A 13,114-nucleotide genomic window follows, 5' to 3' on the forward strand; every position below is an offset into this window, starting at 1 on the left:
GCATTTAAAGGGCCCGTTCTTGGTGTGAGTGACATTGTGGTTCAGCAGGCTGGATAATTGAGCAAATCCCTTATCACACACAGAGCAGATGAATGGCCTCTCCCCGGTGTGAATGCTCTGTAGGGGCTGGTTTAGCTCACTGGGCTAAATCGCTGGCTTTTAAAGCAGGCCAGCAGCACGGTTCGATTCCCGTACCAGCCTCCCCGGACAGGCGCCGGAATGTGGCGACTAGGGACTTTTCACAGTAACTTCATTGAAGCCTACTCGTGACAATAAACGATTTTCATTTTTTCATTATGTTCTTATGTAACTTCTATGATTCTGTACTGACAGTGATGATTCCTTTTCCAGGATAATAGAAGAGGAGGAATTACAGACAGAAATCTCAAAAATCACGTCTGAGATCTGTCAGATTCACTGGATTCGTTGGGGCCTGAATATTATTGGCCTTTGAATCTAGAAGGAGAAATGTTTGTCCGATCTGTTAGCTTCAAAAGATTTTAAACATCAGTGTGACTGGAAAAGCACCGAGACACACACACACCCGAGTGAGAGTGTTCCAGAGCACTGACTGTGGAAAGAGCTTGAACCAGTTACACAGTCTGAGAAAAACATTGCACCATTCACAGTGGGGAGAGACCGTACATGCGTTCTCTGTGTGTGAATAAGACTTCAACAGTGTGATTGTCCGACCTGGGCAGACACGAGGAGACCCAAAGCATGGAGAAACCGTGGAAATGTGGGGACTGCGGGAAGGGATACAGAGCCCCTTCTCTGTTGGAGATTCATCAACGCATTCACACTGGGGAGAGTCCATTCACCTGCTCTGTGTGTGGGAAGGGATTCAGTCGTGCATGCACCCTGCAGAGACGTCAGCGAGTTCACACTGGGGAGAAGCCATTCACCTGCTCTCAGTGTGGGAAGGGATTCAGACATTCATCAACCCTGCAGAGACATCAGCGAGTTCACACTGGGGAGAAGCCATTCACCTGCTTTCAGTGTGGGAAGAGATTCATTCAGTCATACACTCTGCGAACACATGAGAGAATTCACACTGGCGAGAGGCCATTCAACTGCTCTCAGTGTGGGAAGGGATTCTCTCAGTTATCGCACCTGCAATCACACCAGCGAGTTCACACTGGGGAGAGGCATTTAACCTGCCGTCAGTGTGGGAAGGAATTCACTCAGTTATCCCACCTGCAGTTACACCAGAAAATTTGCCCTCGGGAGAAGCCATTCATCTGCTCTCAGTGTGGGAAGGGATTCACTCGGTTATCCCACCTTCAGAGTCACCAGCGAGTTCACACTGGGGAGAGGCCGTTCACCTGCTCTCAGTGTGGGGAAGGATTCAGTGATTCATCCACCCTACGGAAACATCAGAGAGTCCACACTGGAGAGAGACCATTCTCCTGCTCTCAGTGTGGGAAGGCATTCAGTGATTCATCTAACCGGAAGAAACATCAGCGACTTCACACTGGGGAGAGGCCATTCACCTGCTCTCAGTGTGCGAAGGGATTCACTGTGTTATCCAAACTGAAGTCACACCAGCGAGTTCACACCAGGGAGAAGCCATTCACCTGCTCTGTGTGTGGGAAGGGATTCAGACAGTCATCCAACCTGCTGAGACATCAGCGAGTTCACACTGGGGAGAGGCCATTCACCTGCTCTCAGTGTGGGACAGGATTTTATGATTCATGGCGCCTGCTGAGACATCAACAATTTCACAAGTGATTACAGGGGTTGGATTCTGCTGTTATTGTTTCTGTTCTCAAATCCATTCAGGATTATATTTCATTGATTCTATCAGTTGGCCAATGGGGATGGTCGGATGGTTTCTTTTTGCTGGACTGCTGGTCTCACAATTTGCCTCCAGTAGGCTGATGCTCTTTGAGCTTCGTTGCAATTACGTGGTTTCAAATTTCACAAGGATCAAAGCATGAAAGGGTGTTTGGAAGTTAGAACTCGTTTCTTTCCCATTTCTGTTTGGAGTACCCCAATGCATGCCACGTTGCCATGAAGATGGGCTCTGGTGGTTACATGGTTTTTAAAAATATCTGGGTGTTTCTGACAGAAGGAAACTGTTGAGGTATGAGGAGCAAGTTGTCTGTGTGGATTGGTAAATTAGAATAAAAGGTATGATGATAGACAGGCAATCACTAGCTGTTTAGGAATTGTTATGTATTTATATAAAATAAAGATTATTTTGAGCAACAATAATCCAACAGGAAAGATGATGCAACTGTGGCTACAAGAAAAGCTAAAGATTCCATTAGATCAAAGGAAGAGCCTCATAAAGTGGCCAAACTATTAGCCTGAGGATTGGGAACATTTTTTAGAATTCAGCAAAGAAGGACCAAGAGACTGATAAAGAGAAAATAAAATATGAGAGCAAATGGGCAACATAAAAACTGACTGGAAAAGCTTCTATAGGAATGTGGAAAGGAAATGATTAGCAAAGACCAATGTGGGTCCATTCCAGGCAGAGACAGGAGAGTTTATAATGGGGAATAAGGAAATGGCAGAGAAACTAAACAATGTGTGTCTGTCTTCACGGAGGAAGATACAGAAATTGTCCCACAAACACGAGGGAACCAAGGGACGAGTGACCACTAGAAACTGACCGAGATTATTATCAGTGAAAAAGTAGTCCTGGAGAAATTAATGTTGTTGAAAGTTAATAAACTGGGGCTTGTTTAGCACAGTGGGCTAAAAAGCTGGCTTGAAATGCAATAGCAGCAGCGCAGGCTCTATTCCCGTACCAGCCTCCCCTAGCAGCCGCCCGAATGTGGCGACGTGGGACTTTTCACAGTAACTTCATTGAAGCCGACTTGTGACAATAAGCGATTATTATTATATTTCCAAAAGCTGATACTCTACATCCCAGAGTGTTGAAAGAAGCGGCTGTAGAGATAGTGGATACATTGGTGATCATCTTTCAAAATTCTATAGATTCTGGAATGATTTCTGCAGATTGGAAGGTGGTACATGTAACCCCACTATTTAAGGAGGGAGAGAGAAAACCACAGACCCATTAGCCTGACATCAGTCGGAGAGAAAATGCTACAATCTATTATAAAGGATGTGATAACATACAAATTAGGAGCAGGAGTAGGCCACTCGGCCCCTCGAGCCTGCTCCACCATTCAATAAGTTGACGGCTCATCTGATTGTAACCTCAACTCCACACAGGCCCCTTAGAAAATAAATCCTGGGAGATAGTTATGGGGAATAAGGAAATGGCAGAGGATCTAAAGAGATATTTTGCATCAGTCTTTACTGTGGAAGATATTTGAATATCCCACTAATATGAAAGTATACAGGGCAGGAATTAAATTCCACCACTAGAGAAGCAGTCTTGGACAAACTAATGGGGGTAAAGGCAGATAAATCCCCTGGACCTGATTGCTTGCATCCTAGATCCTAAAATAAATAACTACAGAGAAAGTGGACGCATTAATTGTAATGTTCCAAAAATCCTTGGATTCTGGAGAAGTTACTGGAGGTATGGGAAATTGCCAATGTCACACCGCTAGTCAAAAAGGAAGTGAGGGGAAAAAGCTGTAAACTGTAGACCAATCACAATAACATTTATTATTGTAAAAGTACCAACACTTTTGGAAAATCATAATAAAAGCAAGCAGAGTCAGCATGGCTTCATGCAAAGGAAATAGTGTCTGACTAATTTAGCAGAATTCTTCGAGGATGTCGCAACTAAAGTGGATAGAGGAGAACCAGTAGATGTGTTGTATTTGGATTTCTAGACCGTGTTCAACAAGGTACCTCATAACATATCAGGTCACAAGATAAGGGCAGCATTGTGGTTAGCACAATTGCTTCACAGCTCCAGGATCCCAGGTTCGATTCCCGGCTTGGGTCACTGTCTGTGCGGAGTTTGCACGTTCTCCCTGTGGGTGCTCCGGTTTCCACCCACAGTCCAAAGATGTGCGGGTTAGGTGGATTGGCCATGCTAAATTGTCCTTGGTGTCCAAAATTGCCCTGAGTGTTGAGAGGGGTTACTGGGTTATGGGGATAGGGTGGAGATGTGGGCTTGGGTAGGGTGCTCTTTCCAAGAGCCGGTGCAGACTCGATGGGCCGAATGGCCTCTTTCTGCACTGTAAATTCTATGATTCTATAAGAGCCCATGGTGCTGGAGGTAGTATATTGACATGGATAGAGAATTGGCTAATGAGCAGGAAACAGTGAGTGGGGATAAGGGGTTCTTTTTCAGGTTGGAGACCTGTAACCAGTGGGGTTCCACAGGGATCAGTGCTGGGATCGTAACTGTGTACAATTTATATTAACGACTTGGAGGAAGGAAGCAAACTTACTGTAGCCAAATTTGCAGACGATATAAATATAAGTGGAGAGGCAAGTTGCGAGAGGGATACAGTTTGCAATGAGATATTGAGAGGTTACGTAAGTGGGCAAAAAGTTGGAAAATGGAGAATAATGTGAGAAAATGTGAAGTTTATTTTGAGAGGGAGAACAAAAGAACAGTATTATTTAAATGGCGAAAAGCTGCAGAAAGCTGCAACACAAAGGGACTCGGGGGAACTTGTGCAGGAAACACGGGAAGCTAGCAGACAGGTGCAGCAGGTAATCAGGAAGCTAATGGAATGTTGGCCCTGATTCCAAGGGGGTTGGAGTATAAGAGTCGGGAAGTCTTGCTGCAACTGGACAAGGTGCTGGTGACACCACATCTGGAGAACTGAGAGCAGTTGTGGTCCCTTTTTTTCATAAAAGATGTTACTTCATTGGCGGTGACTCAGAGAACGTTCACGAGCCTGATCCCAGTTATGGAGGGATTGTCTTCGGGGCAAAGGTTAAACATGTTGGGTCTCTACTCATTGGAATTTGGAAGAATGAGAGGTGATCTCATTGAAACAAACAGGATTCTGATGGAACTTCACAGGGTAAATGCTGAGAGGATGTTTCCCCTCGAGAGAATCTAAGCCCAGAGGGATCGTCTCAGAATAAAGAGATGTCAATTTAAGATTAAGATGAGGAGGAAATTCTTCTCTTGAGGATTGAGAGTCTTTGGAACTGTGAGAGTTGAGGGGACAGAGTCCTTGTGTATATTTAAGGCTGAGATAGATTTTTGATCAGTGAGGGAACCGAGGATTACAGGGAAAGGGCAGGAAAGTGGATGCAAGAAATGTCGGACACGGGGAGAATGTACAAACTCCACACGGACAGTAACCTAGGGCCGGGAACTAACCTGGTACCTCGGCGCTGTGAGGCAACAGTGCTAACCACTGTGCCACCAGGCTGCCCATTTATCACTGAATTGTTGATGAAGCTTTTCTTATGTAATCTTGGAGGCCACCCTGATCTTTGTAATCACTCTCGCTCGAAATAATGGATACATTTATGCTAGTGACTGTGACATGTGAGGAGACTAAAATGGACGATACTCGTGTATGTTTGCCTTTTGAAAAATGTAAAATGTTATTATAGAGTATAAGTTGCATGTAATCATAAGAAATGTTTAAAGTTAAAATGTTTTTAGAAAAATAAAGTAATCGGCGGACATAGCTGGCTCATTTTTTTTAAAGGGGAGATGTGACGATTGGAAGATTTTAGGAAAATTTGATTATAAATGTATTGGGCAATGTAAAGGTTAAAAGCGTGGGGTTAGAGTGTGATTCACTGCAGTGGTCCTTTTTTTATTTTAAAGAGGGATCCTGTTTTGCAGGACCTGGGTGTTTTTAGTAGCCAGAAGGTGAAATTGTTAAAGGAATGTGTTTTTCAGTCTGGGCTGATGGACTGTGGTTTGACTGGGAAAGTACTTGTGGAATTAATGTTCTTTGCAGCCGGCAGAGATCATTTGTTTTCCAGCTTGGGGAGATGAGGTCATTGCTGGGTGGAACCAAGGAAGGCAGAAAGACATTTTAAAAATCTTCAAAGAGCAGTTTTTGGAGAAAGATTTGGAGAGAGGAGTTGAATTCTGGGTCCACAATTCTCCCACAGTAAGATAGATTGAGAACTGTATCTTTCTTTTCCTGTTGTTTAATGGGAGATGGAGTAGTGATGTTTAAATGGGTGATTGTAAGCTGTTGTTTTTGGGTATGAAGTTAAAATGTTTAATATTGGAGCCATAATAAAGTTTTATTTTAAAAATAACCACGCCCTATTTCTTCAAGCGATCACTCCTGGAGCGAATCATTCTTTCTGCACAGTCTGACAAATAAGCCAAAACATTGGGGGTTTGGTCCAGTATCCCAGCCTCTGTTGGAGTCTGGTCTGCGATCGGAATAGTGACCGATGTAACAATTGGTTGGAGGCCCATTTCCCAGTCAGTCCTCCAGCATCTTCCTGTCTCTATTAGTGCGACACCCATGGCAGTTTCCCAACTGGGGCACCGACCCTGTTATTCTGAACTAACTTCAGCCTCAGCTCTGTCTCCTGCCTGTCATTGATATGAGCAATAGACAGAAAGGTGCCCAAGGAGAAAGTGGGAAGTTCAAACTTGTGGCTTGAAATCAATACTTCATCATTTGTCAGTTAAATCCGTGTTATTTATACTGGGGTTTTTAATTATTAGATTGAAGCATCAGAGGCAAAGGGTGGGGGGGTTTTAAAGTATAATATTTCCTTTCTAACTGGTGTCCGCCATGGCTCAGCGGGAAACACTATCACCTCTGGATCAGAAGGTTAAGACCCAGTCAGGGACCTGAGGACAAAAAACAGTTCCAACATTCCTGGTCCCAGCACTGAGGGAGTGCTGCACTGTCAGAACAGCCTTCTTTCAAATAAGATGTTAAACTGAGGCCCTGTCTGCCCCTCTCAGGTGGGTGTAAAAGTTCCCACAGCCACTATTTTGAGGAAGAGCAGAGGAGTTATCCGGGGTGTCCTGGTCAATATTTAACCTTCGATGATAATGTGGAGATGCTGCCGTTGAACTGGGGTGAGCCTCAGGTTACCGGAGGAACGAGCTGGTGTTTGAAACAAACCTGTTGGACTTTAACGTGGCGTTGTAACACTTCTTACTGTAACCCTCAATCAACATCACCAAAAACACATCATCTGCTCATTATCACATTGTTGTGTGTGGGATCTTGCTGTGTGTAAATTGGCTGCTGCGTTTCATACATTATAACAGTGATCGCACTTCGAAAGTAGTTTATTAGCTGGAAAGCATTTTGGGACATCCTGTGATTGTGAAGGCGCTACAGAAATGCAACTTTTTAAATTGAAGATTTATGTTATCTGCTCTTGTTATCTGGAACTTAATTGATTTCAGCCACCAACAAATTACCATTTAATAAATTCACTTTTGACGGACATCCAGTGACGGCGAGCGGGAGGCAGCCGCACATTGGAGGGCTCCCGTTCGGGAACGGCATTTTCAGGGATTAACGCCCGGTCCCAGGAGCTGCAGAGGCGGCAAAAGCAGGGAGACGGCACAGCGAAGAGAAATGTCAAAATCAAGTAAAATGATGGCCGTGAAAAAAGCAGCTGTAAGTCCGTTGGGGAGTGGAAAGATCACCGTGGGGACGGCAAGGAAAGTGGAGGCTGCAGCACCAGGGGAGGCCGCATTGCTCACGGCTGAAGAAATAACGAAAGCGATGGCCGCGGAACTCGAAAGGCAGTTTACAAAGCACATGGAGGCGATGAGGAAGGAGATGGTATTGAAAGTGCTGGTGGAGGAGGCGATTGCCCCGGTGATGGTGGTGCTATTGAGTGCAGTGGTGGAGGTGCAGGACCAAGGCGAGGCGCTGAAGGAAGTGGAAGAGACATTATTGCAGCGCGGTGATCAAATTACCGCGATGGGGAAGGAGATGCGGAAGGTGCTGGAGATCAACAAGGATCTGCGAGCCAAAATGGACGACTTGGAAAACAGATCCAGGCGACAGAATCTGAGGATTGTGGGTCTTCCTGAAGGAGTTGAAGGGCCAAGGCCGACTGAGTATTTTGCCACAATGTTGGCGAAGCTATTGGGGGAGGGAGATGAAGGCCTGTACCAAACGGGAGTCAGCCGCCAAGAGTAGTAACTTTGTGTTTTTGAAGGTACAGCGTGAAGGAGAAGGTCCTGTGCTGGGCAAAGCAGAAGCGGGTGATGCAGTGGGCTGGAGCTGGTATACGCATATATCAGGACTACACAGTGGAGCTGGCGGAGGCGGGCTGCCTTCAGCCAGGTGAAGAAGGCATTGTACATCAGTAGGGTGCAGTGCGGCATAGTATACCCAGCTAAGTTGAGGGTGATAATAGATGCAAGGACTTTTATTTTGGGACGACGGAAGCAGCGGAGGTGTTTGCGAAGGCAGAAGGACTGCGGCTGAATTGAGAAGTGGACATGTATCGATGTAGCCTCAGGCTGTATTTTTTCACTGCGGTTGGTGTATATGCTAAATGAGCTAACATTGTATATACTTGGATAAGGGAAGAGATGGGACTTTCACTTGCAATGATGGATCTTTGGGGCTTGGGTGTGTATGTGGGGTCTGTGTGCTAAAGGGGGTTTCTGGGCTTTCCGAGGGCCGGGCAAGGGGAAAAGGGACCCGGCGAGGGCCTCCACGCTGGCAGTTTAAGCCAGCCAGTGAACGGAGTTAGAGGGGGGGGGGGGGGGGGGGGGGGCTGCGGCTATCGGAGCCGGGCAGAACAGGTCCCGATGAGTGTAGCCGGGGTGGAAAGTTTGGGGAGAGGGGAAGGAACAGAGGTTGGAGGGAGGAGTTTTCTGAAAGGAGGTGGAGGGGAGGAGTCGTGTGTGGGGGGGGGGGTGGAGGGCTCGCAATGCGTGGCTGTCATGTACGGGACTCTTTCGGGGATTGGATGGCAATGAATGTTAGGGGGGGGTGGACTCTATTGGTCAACAGTGTCCATAGGCGATTCCTGATATTTTTTTTTTGTTTTTTTTTTCCTTGTATTATCCCGCTGTGGGAGGGTTTGTTCTATTTGATGCTTATATTGCCAGGAGGGTCGTTGTTTGGGGTGGTGGGAGGATGGGATCGTTGTTGTTGATAAGGGAATTCACTTTGTATTTGTTACCATTTACTGCTTGTGGGTGGGGTGTAAATTTTGAACAAAATGTGAAAATGGAGAATAAAAATATTTTACAGAAAAAATAAATTCACTTTGGTTCAGACAAGACTTTAACTAATTAAGGCAAATTCAGAATCCTCTGGATAGTAAATTTTAAAAGTTTATTAAATGAAAAAGGTTTACTGAACAATTTTAAGTCATTAACTTTTCCAACTTCATGTGGGTGATCAGTCTGTAGCAGCGTAACCCTCTCTGGCTCCTTCTTTGACAGTAATTTCCTTGGAACTCGGCCTCGGGAATCTTCAGTACTTGGCCAAAAAGGAAGACCTTCGGAATCTGTACTTTTATCCCCAAAGTGACCATTACCTCACGTCAGAGTTGGGTCTGTTGTAACATGACCATTGGTCACTTTGGTCACTGGATTAATTTAATTGGATCCCCAATTACTGACACCAACTTCTCTCATTATCTCAGACAGAAATACAATAGAACTGTTTCATACTATCCCTTTATCTGATTCTATACAATCCCTTATTCAGACAGTTTCAAATGTTGAGGCTAATCAGAGCTTGAAGGTCTCTCTTGCCAGTACATTTATCCTCATTTCACATTTTTACATACACAGCAATTAAGCTTTTACATTTTTACAGCAAATATAAAAAGACTTTTAGTCTTTCACTATAACTACTGATTCATGATGGATTCATTAGCTGCAGTTCGATTAAGCCTCACTAGGTATTACTGCTACTGCTGGTAGCTAATTAATACAGTAATCTAATTCATACATTTGGTTAATATAGGATACAATAGTTTAAAAAGACAGGTTGTTGAAGACAATAACTTTCTTTTTTACTAATATTGATCAGGTTGAATAATTAGCTTATTCTTGAGCCAGACTTGGGTAGAATATGATAGCCCGCTACTTATTAAATACTTTCTTTGTAGGCAGCACGGTGGTGCAGTGATTAGCATTGCTGCCTATGGCGCTGAGGACCCGGGTTCGAATCCCGGCCCTGGGTCACTGTCCGTGTGGAGTTTGCACATTCTCCCTGTGTCTGCATGGGTTTCACCCCCACAACCCAAAGATGTGCAGGTTAGGTGAATTGGACATGCTAAAGTGCCCCTAAATTGGAAAAAAAATTATTGGGTACTTTAAATTTATATATATTTTAAAAAAATACTTTCTTTGTATAAACAATTTCTGCTAGCGCTGCAGTTTAGAAACATTTGGGCTTGGACAATCTTAATTTATAAAAGAACAATTCAGCCATTACCATATTATCTGTAATATTGTTTCATGAATTATAATTTAATCAAAGGTCCTTGTTGAATAATTAACTGTTTTGCTTCCAACATGAAATCAATATGTGATGAACAAAGAAATGTTACATAATCTGTGCAAGACACTAGATGTTAGAGTTTAAAATGGCTTCCTTGACTTTATTACTTATATCCATGAATATGGTGCAAAAGTGAATTATAAAATTAATGGATTTCCCAGTCCTGCCTACAGTTTTATACATTACAACAATGACTATACTTAGCACTACACTCATTATGCTTCACCCGATGCCTATGTATTTACATTGTGTATTTATTGTATGTCCTTTTTTTTTTCAGGCATGGAACAATGTGCCTGGACTGTACGCAGAACAATACTTTTCATTGTACCTCAGTACACATAACAATATATCTAAAAGTAAAATCTAAATCTTTTGGAGGTGCTGTGATACCATAGAAAAGGATTTGTCTTTTTAGATTTTTCTCAAACTTGGGATATATTACAGTTGGTCCCCTCATCAAAAAGATTGACAAAGATTGAAGTGTAATTTAGAATAATATTTTGATTCTCTGAAATTCTCAATGAAAATCTAAAAACACTATATCCTTAATAATTTGTTTTTAAAACACAGGCAAGTTGTTGTGATCAGGAGAGCATTACCTGAAAAGGGCGCAAGAAACAGATTCAACTGTTTCTTTCAAAGGGTAATTGGAGAGGTCCTTGAAAAGAAAGTTTCTGGACAATGGAATTAATTGATTGGTCTTTCACAGATCTGACATTAGCACGATGGGCCGAATGGACTCCCTCTGTGCGACCTGAGCCTCGTGTGCAGTTAACGTGAGTGGTAATAGTGGTAAAGGGACCTGGGTATAAATGGACCCAGGCGGCCTGTCAATAAGTCACCGAAGGATAACATGCATGTGCAGCAAGTTATTAGGAAGGCTGATGGGATGTTGGCCTTTATCACAAGAGGATTTGAGTAGAGGAGTAGTGAAGACTTGCTTCAATAGTATAGAACCTTGGTTAGACCGCAGCTGGAGTACTGGGTGCAGTTTTACTCCCCATACCTTAGGAAAGGTATTATTGCCACAGAGGGAGGGCAATGAAGGTTCACCAGACTTGTTCCGGGGATGGCCTATGAAGAGAGATTGGGGAACCTGGGTCTCCAGAATTTTGAAGAATGAGAGGGGATTTCATTGAAACTTACAAAATCCATAAAGGAATAGACAGGAGAGGTGCAGGTGAGATGTTTCCCCGGGTTGGGGAGTCTGGAACCAGGGGACATAATTTCAAAATAAGGGGGAAGCCACTTACGACCAGTCTCGGAGGAGACATTTCTTTACTCAGAGGGTTGTGAATCTTTGGAATTCTCTACCCCAGAGGGCTGTGGGAGCTCAGTCACTGAGTGTGTTTAAAGCAGAGACTGACAGATTTCTAAATCGCAATAACACAAAGGGATATGGGGACAGTATGGGGAAAAAGGCATTGAAGTGGATGATCAACCATAATCGTATTGAATGGTGGAGCCGGCTCGAAGGGCTGAATGGCCAACTCCTGCTCCTGTGTTCCAATGATTCAAAGGTAGGTGGGAAAGTAAATTGTGAAGAGGACATAAGGAGATTATGAAGGGATGTAAATAGGTTACGTGAGTAGGAAAAGATCTGGGAAATGGAGAATAATGTGGGAAAATGTGAAATTGTTCATGGTGGCCAGAAGAATAAAAAAGCTTATTATCTAAATGGTGAGAGATTGCAGAGCTCTGAGACGGAGAGACCTGAGTGTCCAAGAGCATGAATCACAAAAGGCGAGTATACAGGTACAGCAAGTAATTAGGAAAGCTAATAGAATGTTATTGTTTATTGTGAGGGGAATTGAATACAAAAGTAGGGAGGTTATGCTTCAGTTATACAGGACATTGGTGAGACCACATCTGGAGCACTGTGTACAGTATTGCTCTCATTTAAGTAATGATGTCAATGTGTTGGAAGCAGTTCAGAGAGGGTTTACTGGACTCATACCTGGAATAGGAGGCTGGTCTGATGAGGAATGATTGGACAGGCTGGGCTTGTGTCCGATGGAGTTTAGGTGACTTGATTGAACCGTATAAGATCCTGAGGGGCTTTGACAGGGTGGATGTGGAAAGGATGTTTCCTCGTGTGGGAGAATATAGAAATTGGAGTCACTTTAAAAGTAACAACTTGCTCATTTAAGAAGATATTTTTCTCTCAAGAGTGTTGTGAGTCTTTGGAACTCTCTTCTGCAAGGGGCAGTGGAAGCAAAGTCTTTGAATATTTTGAAGACAGAGCTGGATAGATTCTTGCCAAGCAAGGGGGTGAAAGGTTATCGGGGGGTCGGGGGTCGGTGAGAATGTGGAATTGAAGTTACAATCAGATCAGCCGTGAACGTATTGAAAGGTGGAGCAGGCTCGAGGGGCCGAGTGGCCTACTCCTGCTCCTAATTCGTATGTTATCATCCTTTATAATAGATTGTAGCATTTTCCCTCCTACTGATATCAGGCTACGGGTCTGTGGTTCCCTGTTTTCTCTCTCCCTCCTTAAATAGTAGAGTTACATTTACCACCTTCCAATCTGCAGGAACCATTCCAGAATCTATTGAATTTTGAAAGATGATCACCAATGTATCCACTATCTCTCCAGCCGCCTCTTTCAACACTCTGGGATGTAGAGCATCAGCTTTTGGGGATTTTGTTTAATAAATATTTTTTGTTGGGTTTTGAACAAGTAAAAAAATACAGGTATATACCTTGCAAAACACACACACAGACTCTTGGAAATATAACCGGACGGGAGGGGTCTTTCCTCTCCTCTCTTCTATTCTCTCCTTTTTACA

The 13,114-nt window shown here is 43.8% G+C and overlaps 1 protein-coding gene across 1 annotated transcript in view; it reads left to right on the forward strand.

Annotated features, from left to right (window-relative positions):
• LOC119951594 (zinc finger protein 91-like) overlaps nucleotides 1-13,114 on the forward strand; it is a 54,689-nt gene that overhangs the window by 1,086 nt on the left and 40,489 nt on the right. The window contains exon 2 of the mRNA XM_038774778.1: nucleotides 352-1,652. Coding sequence (XP_038630706.1) covers nucleotides 721-1,652 — 932 coding nt within the window. The 5' untranslated portion in view covers nucleotides 352-720. The remainder of the gene's footprint in view (nucleotides 1-351; nucleotides 1,653-13,114) is intronic.

This window comes from Scyliorhinus canicula, chromosome 17, assembly GCF_902713615.1.
Source record: "Scyliorhinus canicula chromosome 17, sScyCan1.1, whole genome shotgun sequence".
Taxonomy (NCBI): domain Eukaryota; kingdom Metazoa; phylum Chordata; class Chondrichthyes; order Carcharhiniformes; family Scyliorhinidae; genus Scyliorhinus; species Scyliorhinus canicula.